The following is a 15,475-nucleotide window of genomic DNA, read 5'->3' on the forward strand; positions in this document are numbered from 1 at the left end:
GCCCAAGTTGTCAGAGGAAGCAGGTTCAGTGAGACTCAGCACATCAGGTGACAGTCCCACCACATTCTTCTTGCTTGCATGGAAAGAAATAACATTTTTTTTCTTTTGTGGTGAATTAAATGCTTTTGGAAACTGACAAACATTTAAATCCTCAGAGGTACGAACACCTCAGGAATGGATATGTTTTGTAACTCCGAACAAAACGTTCTTTCAAAATTCAGCTTTGAAACTTTACTACGCCCAAGAAAAATGCTATTTTTTCCTTTTTTTTAGTAGTTTATATTTAACAACGTGCTATGACTGTATTTGCCTTTTTTGTCTCCACTGCTGCCTGATTGTGTACCTCCTGTTCATAATCAGGCATGTGGTTGACTGGTTTGTAACTCGAGTACTTGTAACTCTGAGGTTCTACTGTACTGACATCTCTTCAGAAGGACACCCTCTCTTTATTTCCAAAGAAGATACAAAATAGGGAGCAGCAAAGCACACTTATTTTCATGGCTTTGCCAAGGTGCTGGAATCCAGATGAACTCGAGGTGAAAGGGTAATTCATGTTCCATAATAATCAAACACTCGCCTCTCTCCTGAGACTGCCAACAAAGCTGTTGATTGGCATGGAGAGGAGTTGGACTTAGACCACTAACTCATTCATATTGCCCACAAACAGCCCTATTAGAGTAATCCCTTTTTGTCTGTGACTGTCTTGGGGTGGATTCTAATTTGTCTTAAGGGTATGCCTACACATCAAAGTTAATTCGAAATAACAGTCATTATTTCAAATTAACTTTAATAGCGTCTACACAAGAAAACCGCTATTTCAAAATAAATTCGAAATAGCGGGGCACTTAATTCGAATTAATTAAACCTCATTCTACAAGGAATAATGCCAAATTCAAAATAGCTAATGCAAAATAAGCTCTGTGTAGACGCTTATTTCAAAATAGGGGGCCTCCAGCCCTTCCCAGGGAGCCCTGGTGGTCACTCTGGGCCAAACCAGGAAAAATCTTCTCCTCTCCGCCAGCCCCAGAGCCCTTAAAGGGATAGACTCTGACTACAATGCATGTGCCAGCTACAGGTCTGCCAGCACAGAGCCAGCAGTCACTGACCCTGACATAGTGACCCCAATATGAGCCAGGCAACCAGATCCAGCCAGCCCTCCACCACCCAGTCCCCCAGCTCCCAAGAGCCAGGCAGGGGCCGGAGGTTTGGGGGGAGGCCTCCAATGTCCATGATCTCTGCACTAGATGGAGGAACGCGGCCGTCTACAGTCGCATAGCTGCCACCATAGCCACAAAAGGCCACATACACACCCAAGAACAATCAGTTCCATACATACAAGATGGGAAGCGACTGTCTAGGAAGGAGCATGGCAGAAAGGGATCTAGGGGTCATAGTGGACCACAAGTTGAATATGAGTCAACAGTGTGATGCTGTTGCAAAAAAAGCAAATATGATTCTAGGTTGTATCAACAGGTGTGTTGTAAGCAAAACTCGTGAAGTCATTCTGCCGCTCTACTCTGCACTAGTTAGGCCTCAGCTGGAGTACTGTGTCCAGTTCTGGGCGCCACATTTCAAGAAAGATGTGGAGAAATTGGAAAGGGTACAGAGAAGAGCGACAAGAATGATTAAAGGTCTAGAGAACATGACCTATGAAGCCAGGCTTCATGAACTGGGCTTGTTTAGTTTGGAAAAAAGAAGATTAAGGGGGGACATGATAGCGGTTTTCAAATATCTAAAAGGGTGTCACAAGGAGGAAGGAGAAAATTTGTTCCTCTTGGTTTCTGAGGACAGGACAAGGAGTAATGGGCTTAAAGTGCAGCAGGGGAGGTTTAGATTGGACATTAGGAAAAAATTCCTAACTGTCAGGGTGGTCAAATATTGGAATAAATTGCCAAGGGAGGTGGTGGAATCTCCCTCTCTGGAGATATTTAAGAACAGGTTAGATAGACATCTGTCAGGGATGGTGTAGGTGGAGCTTGATCCTGCCTTGAGGGCGGGGGGCTGGACTCGATGACCTCTTGAGGTCCTTTCCAGTCCTATTATTCTATGATTCTAAGATCAGGTGCGCATGAAAATTAAAGAATTGCAGCAGGGATATGCCAGGGCCACATGAGGCAGCTCCTCAACAGGGGCACATACCTACCCCTATTTTGAGGCCCTGGACCACATCCTGGGGGGCGGGATGGTCTGTGCCTCCCCAAGGGACAGCGATTCGGGTCCGGAGGGCTCTGACCAGGGCATGGAGGAGGAGCTGCCATGAAGGGTGCTACGGACCTCCGAGCTGTCCCAGCAGTGGAGTCACCAGGGTCGCCCGGGGAGGCCACACCATGTAAGTGCCATTACTGTCCCCTTCCCGGGGGGGATGGGGAGGGAGACCAGGGACCGCGTGCATGGGCCTTGCTTACCACGGATCATGCAGTAACCTGTGCATGTGCGACCACATGCTGTGCCACCTGAGCAGGTGGCTTCCGCTGTGTGCCACACAGGGTCTGTGGCCTGATAGCCACACATATGTGTGAAGAGACCTGACATGCTCCTGAACCCGGGGCGGGACACAGCAGGACGTCCTCCCTTCACAAGCCCCCTCTACACAGAGGAATGGGACATCTCCCCCCCACCTTGGCCACACTATACACAGCACAGGAGCATGGGTGCGGTCTTGGGGCAGCTCCCACTCTCAGGGATAGCCAGACATTCCAAACATGGCCTCTGTGCAAGCACATCGGCTCTGATGGCGCAGGGCATGGTCATCGTCATCTTGCAGATGGGTCTGGGCTTCACCCACTGTGTCCTCAGGGAGAACTGACCACTTTTCTTCTTTTTCCACAGTCACACCAGCTGCACGTGCAGGGCACACCACCCCACCTGGGACATGCTCCCGCACACGAGGGCTCCACAGGAGGACCAGCCGAACACTGCAGGAGTACCGAGAGCAGCACCTGGGGGCACTGTGAGCCCTGCACCGCATCCTCGACCGCTGGGTGGAACTAGACTTGAAGCTCTGGCTGGAGCAGCTTGTCCAGGGTCGTGCCATCTATGCCTATCTGGAGACCGTGGTGCAGAGAGTGCTGCCTCCTGTTGCTCCAGCGCCTGCTGCCTCCCCAGCTCCTGCCCCTCTTCCCACTTCTTCTCCCCCTCCCGCCTCTCCCTCCTCAACCTCCCCATCCCCCCCGGGGACATCGAGGCCCCCGCACCCACCATGCTGGGAGACAGTTGGCCCGGCGAGACCCCCACCCCTGAGTTCTGTGTTTCCCGTTCCCCTTCTTCCCCTTGATTCCCCCTTCCAGCTCCCTCCTCCCCTCTCCCACCCTCTCTCCTCCCCTCTCCCGCCTCCTTTCCCCAGTCTCCCCAGAGTTTCCCCCCGCAATCCTGGCCACCACGGGCAGTCCGAAGTGCGGCTGGGACAGAACAAACCCTCCCATGGAGGGGACTTGCACCCCTCCCCTCCTTTTTCCTGCGGCAGACCATCCACTCCTTGCTCCCCCACCCCCTGGCACAATGGCCGGAGACTGCCATACCTGGATGAGCACTGCTCCAACGGTGGATTTCCCCATGCCAAAGTGATTGCCGATGGATTGGTAGCTATCCGGCGTGGAGAGCTTCCATAGGGCGATGGCCACATGCTTCTGGAGGGGAATGGCAGACCTCATGTGCGTGTCCCGTCACTGCAGAGCAGAGAAGAGCCACTCACAGAGCTCCAGGAAGGTGTCCTTCTTCATCCTGAAATTCTGGGTCCACTGTTGGTCTCCCAAGTGCTCCAGGAGCGCTGCTCCTCCACAGCTCCCAACAGGGTCCGGAAGAGGACCTGGGGGGTTGGGCTGTTGCAGATGGTGCCAGGCAGTCTCCAGCACTTGCTGCCAGGCTTGCAGCAAAACATCCAAAAGAAGCACCACAGTGCCCAGAGGTGGCTCTGGCTCCAGGGTGCCGAGTGCTGTGGTGTCCCGAGTGAAGGTAACCAAGCAGGCAGAGAGAAAAATGCTTTGCTGTCCCTCAGTGAGGTAGACAAGCAAGCAGGGAAAGCTGAGAACCGTCTGTCCAGAGGGCCTCAGACAGCAGCCACACAAAGCAACTACTGACTTGATGCCCTGTTGGAACCGGTTTCAGCTGGCCTTAAATGCGATTCCGCGTCCAGTCATCAGTGTGGATGCGCTATTTTGATTTAGCAAAAAGCTATTTCAAATTGCATTTTATGTATAGACGCGTTATTTCGAAATACCCTAAGAGATGAATGAATGATTTCTTAATGTCCTTAGGCATCCAGTCTCCAAATAATGGGAACCTCTACCCTGCAAAACCTATGGAAGGGAAGTTGTGTCAGGAATGAGGCTCTCTTTTCCTGTAGAGGTGAAAACTTCTTGTGGAACAAGTGCCCTCAGAGGTCTGTCTGGAGGATGCAAATTGTGCTCTATGTATTCATTCACAAACAAACACATAGTTTGTATATTTGCCCCAAGATCAGAACAGTCAAGATTTAGTCCTAGACCACTGACAAGTTTTCTAGAAATGAAGTTTCTCAGCTATAAAAATCTATTTGATCACAAGGCAGAAAGGCTAAATTGGAAAGACAATGTTGTCAGTGTAATACACAGTATTTCCTTCTATTCCTGGAAGAACCTGAAAAATCAGACATTAAAATTGTAATGCTTATAAGTAAAGGATAAGCTATCTGTCCTCATTTTCAGAGTTTAGGGAGCCCTGCACCTGGTAAAGTAGGACTTGTAAAAACACATGTGGTTTATTAGGTAGATAAATTTTTTAAAATCCCAATTTTTTAAAATCTAAAAAATTTGCAAACACAAAATTTATGGCAGACGCAGAATGTATGATGGTGTAGTGTAGTATAAGGTTTTATTACTATGCATTTGGGATAGCCTGCATTGTTCACTTTGAGCTTCCTCACTTTGTGGTCATGCTTGATAAAACCTACGTATCACTCTATCAATTATTCCTTATATATTCCTTGGTTCTCTACTGAGGGAGCAGAGTGTGTAATGTACATTCACTTCAATGATAAGCAAGACTCAGTAAAAAGCGTATAGGAGTTGGCCCATTGATTTGATTATATGTAAAGAAACAATAGAAATACAAACAGTTATATAGCTTTAATCTATTTATATTCAGTACAGAAGTTCCAATTCCCTTTCTCTTATCTTAATCTTTTCTACTTCGCTTGAGCATACACAAGCATCAAAAAGAATAATCTTTAATAAAACATGTAAGAGACTGTATTCTATAATGTCCTATTTAATCTTCTTCATTCAACTCTCAACAAAAGTGTGAATTAAGGGGTTTCCTAAACTGCCATCAATATTCGCTAATAAAGATGTAATTCAATTACAATCTTTCATACTAATAATGAGCATATAATCTTTTTCCACATAACAGAGTCTTCTTCAGTATTTCTCAAATATTGTTATTCTTACGCTGAGCACTTCACACACATACTGTAAAACATTCTTTTGTGAGAGTAGGTTCCCTGCCTGGCTCTGTGCAGCTCCCCAGAAGCCACCTGCTCTGTGCAGTCCCTCGGCTCCTAGATGGAGGCACAATGGCAATGGCCATGGAGGCTCCGTACGCTGCCCCCAGGACCCGTGACCAATGGAAGCTGTGGGGGTGCCACCCGTGGGTGGAGACAGCACACAGAGCCACCTAGCCAAGCCTCTATCTAGGAGCTGAGGGGCATGTTGCCACTTGTGGGGTGCCACCCATGGTGAGCATCATCCGGAGCCTGCACCCCTCCCCTGCTCCTATACTCCAACACTCTGCCCTAAGCTCCCTCCCATACTCAAACTCCCTCACAGAGCTTGCACCTCCTCCCTCTCCCCACACCCCTCCTCCAGTTCAGAACCCCCTGCTACACTTTGAATCCCTCGGCCCCAGCCTGCAGCCCCCTCCTCTACTCAAACCATTCACCCCAGCTCCACTGCAGTGGCTGTACCCCTAGTGCAGAGCCCAAACCCTTTCCTACATCCCAGGCCCCTGCCTTGAGCCCCTGGCCCACACAAATGCCCTCTGGGAGCCTGCACCTCCTCCTGCACCCCAAACTTCTTCCCCAGCTCAGAACTCCCTCCCACACACTGGCCCTTCCTTCACCCCAGAGCCCAAACCCTCACCTGTAGTCCTCTTCCCTCCCCACACCCCACTTACCCTGCTGCCCTAGGTGGTGAAAATGAGAGAGTGAGTGAGGGTGGTGGAACGCGAGCAACAGTGGGATGGAATGAAAGGCGAGTGGGGCAAGGGTGTTCAGTTTTGTGCAATAAGAAAGTTGGCAACCCTCAGTAAGATTGGTGATAGGGAGCTCACTGGTTTTAAATGATGTAAAAATGCCCTTTCAAAGAGGTTTTGAAATAACTTTTTGGCTTTGAAATCTGAAGAGCAAAACCAAAAGATATTTTAGTCTCGGGGAGAGGGTGGGTAGCTGTGTTAGCCTGTGTCTGCAGAAAACAAAGGAGTCCTGTGGCACCTTAAAGACTAACAGGTTTATTTGAGCATAAGCTTTCATGGGTAAAAACCACTTTGCCAGATGCATCTAGGGTTGCCAGGTGTCCGGTTTTGAACCAGATAGTCCAGTTTTTGAGGGTTCTGTACTGGAAAAAAATTAAGAAAATACCGGACACATAAAATGTCTGGTATTTTCTAATTAGTTAAGTTTTATATTATTAGGAGTATCAGTACGCAACTATGCGAGAGGGTGGGCGGGGGAGCGGGGCAGGAGGGAATTCTCAGGGCCGGACTCACTCGTGCTTTGCCGGGACCGTGTGCAGGACAGGCAGCGCCCCAGAATCTGCGTGCGCTCAGGTCAGTCCCGCTCCCCACCAGCCGATTCTCTCCCCCCACTCCCCGCTCCCTCTGACCCCCTCCCAGCCAGCCTCACTTCCCGTTGGCCGGTCTCTCCTCACCTGATCTCCCGCAGCCAGCCCCACTGCCCCCCGACCAGCCCTGCTTCCCGCCAGCCGGTTCCCCCCCCCCCAATCTCTCCCAGCCAGCTCTGCTCCCCCCAACTCTCTTCTGGCCAGACCTGCTTCCCCCCAGTCGGTCTCCCCCGCATCTCCCACAGCCAGACCCGCTGCTCCGGACCCCCCACCAGCCCTGCTTCCTGCGAGCCGGTTTACCCCCCTCCTACACATCCTCCCAGCTAGCCCCGCTGCCCTCCTAGCCAGTGTTCCCCCCCATCTGAGATCAAGCGTGTCCGGTATTTTTTTTTAAACCACCTGGTAACCCTAGATGCATCTGACAAAGTGGTTTTTTCCCACCAAAGAATATGGCCAAAGATTTTAAACACACACTAGTAAACTGTATGTCGGAAGCGTATCTTATGTGTATACAACTAGTACAAACAATACAATGAGTCTTAGTTACAGTAGATCAATGCTCCTTGTGGTGAAAACTTTGTGTTTCAATGCATACATTTTTTTAACTGCTAGGATCTAAGAGCCAAGGTGCAGTTTGTAAAAGAAAAATAATAGAATGGAATATTGGAAGAGTGATGGTATTCCAACAAAGCAATCAATGATTTACAACATTGATTGTGGTGTAATAACTGGTTTGCGGGCACTTTGCCAGAGTTAGCCCCTGGTGGGCCACCACAGCTATATTTTCTTGCACCACCACAGGTATGGGCACTTGCAACACTCCTTGGCCACCCCTTGGCAACACCTGCAGGAATGGCGATCCATGGCCAATGGGAGCTGCAAGCACCCTTACCTGTGAAGATGCAGTTAAATAAAATGGCAGTGGCCCATCAGGGGCTAACCCCGCTGAACCACTTCATTCTTATGCCCAGCCCTGCTTTATACTATCCTTACAAAGGATCCAATTCTGCAGTTTCTCCGCTCACAGAACTCCCATTTATTTAATCAGATTCATTTACCTACACAAAATCCTCTGCAAAATTTTAACTAAGGAAAGACTAAGCAGACTTCAAGAGAAAGGCTCATAAGAGCAGATTACTAAGGCCAAGCTTTGTATACCTAGTACAGCTTTTTGCTTCAAGCCAACTAAGGTTTCTGTACATTATACCAGCTGCTAGTGGCTCCCAAGGGCTGTTAAAATGGTTGGGGGAATGAAACAGATTTAACAGATCTATGACTGCATATTCCTCACCTTAACTGGGCTCCCTATACTGTGCATTGGAATGGTTTTAATGTAGAAAGTGCTAAACCAGTCCTAGCAAGTCCTAGAATTGGGGGAATTCTCAGGCTATAATGAAGCCAACTGTCCAGCTGCTTTGTGCTCTATAAGCAGCACATAACAGCAAGAGTAGTGTTTGAGATTTGGTCCATGGTGTTTATTTTTAAATGGTGAGCCAGAGCCTATGGGAGCCGTGAGCCTTTGTGGCTACAGAACCTTTAGATAAACAAACTGGAGCCGACCGTTAGCAGCATTCTCAAAGTGGACTGGGAGCCCACTTTGAGAGAAACTGCTGTAAGATAAAAAATGACTATTCCACATATTTTGGAAGTGTTTAGTTTAACATGACCTGCAACTTAGCAGCTATCTCTAAAGCAACTAGAACAATGTTCTGTTGTTGGAGTCATTCTTTGTGTGTTTCAGTTAGTCTTTGCATTAAAAGTTAATTGTAAATTAATGAATATTCCGACCAATATAATAAAATTAAATGTTCACATTTTCTGTGAGGGAGTAAAAACAAAGTGACACAATTTGTAACAGTATAATGGATTCAACTCTCCTCTAATATTACCAGTACAATTCCACCGATTTCAAACTCCTGGTTTACAATACAGTAAGTGACGGAGAATTATGCCCAATAGTTCTAGAAAACCAAGGGGAGTTGTAGCCATGTGCCATCAAGAAACAGCCTCTCTTGGGCTCCTAGCCCTGTCAGTAGCAAATCTCATCTGACTCTCCTTACATTCTCCATCACTTAGAGCCAAATTAGGGCTCGCTCATATATGAATGTGCTAAGGGAGAAACACTCCCTATGCTTTCTCTCCCAACCCTCATCTACTATCTATTAACCCTTTGCTCCCCCACAAACAAAAGCATAGTTTAGCTCCCAGTGAATCCTTAAATTGTGAAAATGAACATGATTTTAAACAATACAATCTATTTTACATCAGAGTACTATACTTCAAAATTAGCAGCCTTCACACCTGTAAATAAGTAGCATAGTATAATCCACATAAGTATAGTCCTGGGGGAATTTTGTGCCAAAAAGTAAAATTTCTGTGCATATTAAAATTCTGCATATTTTATTTCTTTAAATGAGACAGAGCATTGGAGGAAAACCCCAAACCCCTCTGCCTAACAGTAATGTAGCTAGTACTGACCCTTTATTGCTAGTTATTAGTCATATGCAGCCATATGCTCAGAGTTACATCATAGGCAACTGAAGAGCAAATAAGGGCTAGGGACTCAAACTCACCATTTACATTGACTACTGACCATCTCAAGAAAGGTCAGTAACAAACAGTTGATGGACATTCTGTTAGGTAATTTTTCAGTCCAAAAATTAGTCCAGTTCTAATCACTTAAGTACCATAAGCATTTATAAGGCCACACTGTCCTTTAAAATGAGGCACTCTGGCAATGAAAAGGAGCCTTAAAATGTTTACACCCATTTTATACTCCTGAGAGAATTCACTAAGAACAATGTGAACAATTCACTGAGTAAGCAAGCAAATACATTCTGCTTGCCTGAGGGGACAGTGTCTACCCCATGTCTATCTCCTCAGAAATACTCCAAAACCCTACCCCTCCATGGCAAGCACATTGCAAGCACTGAGTCTCTCACTGTTCCTCACACATGACTGTCCAGTCCTCCTCTCCCCTGTCCTGGCAGTGATTTTATGTCTCTACTGTCTTCCCTGGCCAGACAAACTGACCTGCCTGCACTGGTGGGGAGGAATCCATGATCATTCTTGTGGCTTCCCTTTATTTCCCCATCAGAAGTCATTTTTCTGTGGAGAAGCAAAGACATTTGCTGGGGCCATGAAATCTGAGTATTTTTATAATTTATTTAAACTACAGTACAATGGATGGAGAATTGAAGAGCATTGGAGGAAATCCTCCAACCCCCTAACAACGTAACAGTAATGTAGCTAGTATTGACTCAGAATTCCCCCAGGAGTAATGGGACATCTGGCTTGTTTTTGTTATATGGCACTGAATGGCAGAATCGAGCCAGGTATATTTTGCTTTCCCCAATTTTTTTATACATGTATCTCTCATGTTGTTTTTCTTTCAAGTTCTCTCTGAAATATCTTTTTTCAGTACCTTGCTGTGAATAAATAATTACTTAGCAAAGTCAATGCTTTTCAGAATAGCTATTTTTATATATAAACTGATCAAATGTGTAATTGTAATATATATTCATAAAGAGATTTTACTAGATTTCAAAGCAGAGAAAGAGCTTTGAAAAAGTTCAGAATGGCAGACTTAGATTATATTTCATTATGCAAACAATGCACTTCAGTATTAGAGCTGGCTGAAAATTTTCCACCAGAACATTTTTTTCCTATGGAAAATGCCACTTCATGAAATGTGAAACTTTCTGAGGAAATGTGCTAATGTTGACAAAATTCTGTTTAGAAAACTGAATCAAAATGAAGCATTTCAAACTTACTGTAATGGAATGATTTGATTTTTATTTTCAATACAACTTTTTGCTTCAAAATGTATTTTATATTATAATGTAAAATAAAATCATCAAAATAGGAAAGAAAGTTTTAAATTTGATCAGAATTGAAGTTTTCAGTTGAGTCAAAAAAATTTTTTTTAAATGTTCATTTCATGGAAAATTTCAGGTTTTTTTTTTGCATTGAATAACATCTGATTCAGAATAAAAATAAAATTAACAAGCACAGCATTTCCTGAAAAAAAGCCAATTTTGATTCTCACACAGCTCTTCTGAGTATACAGAGCAAAGATGGTACTTACTAAGGCAAATTTTTTGTTGAGAATCATCTGCTCCACCAGTGATGACTCATTATGGAAGAGATGAGGCTGCATGTGACTCCACATATGGGGAAACCACCAGAATTCATCTACAGAGCCCAACAACAGGTCATCACCTTCGTCTTCCTCTTCTGTTCCTGCAAAAATATTCCCCCAAAACAAAATTTCCAGGTTTATTATGATGTTAAAATCATTAGGAAAAACAAGAGGAACACCAGCATTCTAGAGTCTGATGCATCAAAAATATTTAATAGAAATTTGATATTACAATGATGCTAAATAAAGGTTTTAAAATATACTGAATATAAACTCCATCTCCCCTGATATAATTAGTTTTGAAAAGCACACATTCCTCTCCACCAGATTTTACAAGCATCAAAATGCATGATAAAACACTGTTCTCTCACACATATATTACAAAACTAATACAAAAACCAGCTAAAAAGGACCTATAAAAAGGCATGCAATGAAGAGGATAAATAACAGTGTTAACAAGTTTTATTCAGCGTAATTTATTCAGACAAAACTCCTATTGCCATCTATTCTGATTTACCTTTTACATTACATAGCTTTTCTGAAGTATTCCTCTACCAACCTCTTCATACTGTCCTATACCACTCTATTCCTTTCTCTTCCCTTCTAATTCTTACATTGCTCATTATCTTATGACATGTCAATTTCCTGCTTATCCAGTTGTATAGTGCTTCTTCCCATAAACCACACACATTTAAAAATCCTGTTTCAGCTTCTCTAAGCATCAAGTTGCCATTATTGTTTCATAATGATTATTCATTTTATTTACTTCACTAAACTGACTTCTCTCCCAAATCACATTGTACTATCTCTAACTTCTATCCCCTTCATATCTTCCTCTTTCTCCGATGAACCATGTATGACTTATTCCTTTGTTCTTTCCACTGATTCTACCTCTGTCTTCATCTGGGGAAACTGAGTTAGAGAATCAAGTTAGAAAGGAAAAATAGGGCAGTCAGATGTAATGGCACAGCATCCCCTTTGGGATCTTGAAATTTGCTTTGTGATTTTTAACAATATGGGGCAACACTGAGCCCAGTTCCATAGTAACCTACTTATTTATGGTTTTACAATATGGATCAGCTTGTATCACTAACCTGCATGTGGAGCTGTGCTATCCCAGAAATTCTGGGAGGGACTGTGCAGCCTCAGGAAGGGAAAGCACCTGCTCTCCTCTGCAGCTGGCCAGTTCTGTCTCTTGCCTCCCTCCCCTTGGGGGACCTAGGGACTCAGAGATGCTAGAAGGGACCAATTCACTCAAGAAAGGAGGCAGAGAATTGTTATCATCCCATCCTTCTCCCATGTAATCACCACAAAAGTCAGACAATCTAATCCTATGTTCTACTTTAGCTTGACTCAATCATTTTGCATTTCTTAGTCTCATTTCTACTTATCACCTTATTTCTTTGATTTCATATTAATGTCCTTCAACTCTGACATTATCTTGTGTTGCCTTTGTCTCTCCCGGTCCCTGATGTGGTCCTACTTTTTTATTCCAGCAGCATATAACATCTGCTTCCCTGTGTAACACACTGCCCTTTTCCCTATTCAGTGCCTTATCCTGTCTTTTTATGTCTACAGATGTTCTATTTATACTTGCATATATTTTTACAACCTATCTGATGATTCAGAGTTGTGTTTTGGTCAGTTATATGAAGGGCTAAATCTGTGGCCCTTACTCAAACAAAACTCTCATTGAACTTAGCGGGAAATTTTCCTTGATTAAGGACCTCAGTTTGCTCATGAGATATTACTGCGTTTTCCACACAGAACATGTGCAATAATGACATAGATTGTAAGCTATAATACGTTATCACCCGGCAATCATGGAAATTTATGATGAAATATCCATCTTCTTCCCTCATTGCAGGTTGGTGACAGACAATATATTCTAAGGGTTTTGACCAATGAACTTTTAAATATTTCAGCGGGCTTTCAGCACTTTCCTGGAACAGATACATTATACAGTCAAACCCGGCAACTTGAGAGTTCCAGTTCTCAGAATTTACATTTTTCTTTATATTTCATTTATCAAAGAAGGATTAAAAAAAAACCTTAGCTTTTCAAATATGAGTGCCCATATTTAGGCACTTAAATAAGTGGCATGATTTCCAAAATTGCTGAACACCAGCAACTGCTGCTCTCTTTCCTGAGTGCTTAACAGTTTTGAAAATCAGGCCTTTTGTTTGGGTGTCTAAATATGGATTTAGATGACTAAATATAGAGACTAATTTTCAATAAACTTATCCATAAAATTTCTTCTCAAATGTACTTTTAAAGAGCAAGATTTCATAAAGGGAGATCAAAAGCAGCAATTAGATAACATGAAAATTATAAGAGATTAAGTTTTTCTTTGTTTTTCCCCATATATCTTTCTGACAGATACCTACTGGAATTTTGTAACTGTGTTACATGCAAGACAAAAGCAGTAAACTATATCCTAAGAAACAGAAAAGATTAATGGTTGAAACCTGAAGCTCTGAATATTATCTCACATTGAGTCTACGCCAAGATCAGGTGTTTACATATTGGTCAAGAAAACAGTAACCATTTACTTTCTTAATAATGATGTAAATCCTCTTGGGAAATTTTTCTGAAATGACGTGTGTTCTATGTAGCCAATTTTGCAAAAATCGAGTGATGGGAAATATACACCAATTTACTCCCTATTATACAATATGCACCAATTTACTCCCTATTTTGCTGTTGACAGGCTATAGGGCATATCAACTGATCACAGAAAGAAATTTAAGCCTGCTAGAATCTTGAAATATGAACACTGAATAAAGTGGCTGCTATTAAAAATCAGAAATTACTACAGTTTTTCCTTGTATTGAGAACAGGAAATATACGTGACTACTCTGTGAAGTCACAAATATTTACTCTGTCAGGGTATGTCTACACTACCCCGCTAGTTCGAACTAGCGGGGTAATGTAGGCATACCGCACTTGCAAATGAAGCCCGGGATTTGAATTTCCCGGGCTTCATTTGCATAAGCGGGGAGCCGCCATTTTTAAAACCCCGCTGGTTCGAACCCCGTGCAGCGCGGCTACACGGGGCACGAACTAGGTAGTTCGAACTAGGCTTCCTAGTTCGAACTACCGTTACTCCTCGTGAAATGAGGAGTAACAGTAGTTCGAACTAGGAAGCCTAGTTCGAACTACCTAGTTCGTGCCCCGTGTAGCCGCGCTGCACGGGGTTCGAACCAGCGGGGTTTTAAAAATGGCGGCTCCCCGCTTATGCAAATGAAGCCCGGGAAATTCAAATCCCGGGCTTCATTTGCAAGTGCGGTATGCCTACATTACCCTCCTAGTTCGAACTAGGAGGGTAGTGTAGACATACCCTCAATGTTTACTTTTAGTGGCATCTTCTCTATGATACCTTTGGTAACACACTTGATCGTGGAAAGATATCACAGACTGTGTGGGAATAGAGGGTCTGCTACTGGGAATTTAGGACTTGATCAGGAGCAATGTGGTCCTTAAGATTTATGGTGCACGGCAGGTGCCCTCAGGGCTGTGAGGGCAGGAACAGGGCAGGCAGGTATAGATGTGGGGACTAGAGGGGTACTGCAGCACTCCCAAATTTTATGTGTGGTCCCAGCTGTCACTTGAGTCTCTGCTGCCAACCCCATACTCAGGGTCCCGGGGGCTGCCCAGGGCTCTGCCGTCGGCCCCAACCCCAGGGTCCTGGGAGCCGCGCAGAGCTCTGCTGCTGGCCCTGCCCCTATGGTCTATCAGCCTCTACCTCACTCCCAGCCCCATGCCCATCCCCAGCTTCAGCTCGCAGCTCTGTTCAGGTCCCCTCTCCCAGAGACATGGCCCTGGTCCTGATCTCCAGGGACACAGACCACCTTACCTGCTTACTGTCCTGTTGGCCCTAGAGCATATGAGGCCTAGGGCACGCCAAAATTACACAGCTGCATATGCTGCATATGCCTAAGAATGGCCCTAATCAGAAGAGGTACTCATTGGAGTCAGCCGGTGTTGAAGACAGCTGGAATTGAAGACATTTGATTCTAATTCAAGCTGCTCAGTACTTCTCAAGTGTCCCTTATGCTGGAGCAACCACAAGCATGGCATTCACAGATTCATAGCTTCTAAGGCCAGAAGGATCATCTGATTATCTAGTCTGACTTCCTGCACAACACTGACTTTAGAACTCCTCCCAACTTTCAAAACTTCGATAAGTTAGCCATCATCTTCTCTGTACGCTAAATAGAATCAGTTCCCTGATTTTATCACAGTAAGGATTGTTGTCCAATCCTTCCAGAATTATTATGGCTCTTCTCTGAATCCTCTCAAATTTACCAACTTCTGTAATGAATTATGGACATCAGAAACTAGACACAATTTTTCAGCAGCTGACACATCAATGCCAGATACAGGGGTAAAATAACCTCTCTGCTCCATATTCTCCTGTTTATATAGCCAAGGGTTGCATTAGCCCTTTTGGCCAAAGCATCACCTTCGGAGTTCATGTTCAGCTGATTATCCACCACAGCTCCCAACGCTTTTTCAAGTG

At 44.5% G+C, this 15,475-nt stretch overlaps 1 protein-coding gene across 1 annotated transcript in view; it reads right to left on the bottom strand.

Annotated features, from left to right (window-relative positions):
- LOC102459910 (bifunctional heparan sulfate N-deacetylase/N-sulfotransferase 3) overlaps positions 1-15,475 on the bottom strand; it is a 117,193-nt gene that overhangs the window by 49,963 nt on the left and 51,755 nt on the right. The window contains exon 4 of the mRNA XM_006112612.5: positions 10,900-11,054. Coding sequence (XP_006112674.3) covers positions 10,900-11,054 — 155 coding nt within the window. The remainder of the gene's footprint in view (positions 1-10,899; positions 11,055-15,475) is intronic.

Source organism: Pelodiscus sinensis, chromosome 4 (assembly GCF_052426305.1).
Source record: "Pelodiscus sinensis isolate ZL-2025 chromosome 4, ASM5242630v1, whole genome shotgun sequence".
Lineage (NCBI taxonomy): Eukaryota > Metazoa > Chordata > Testudines > Trionychidae > Pelodiscus > Pelodiscus sinensis.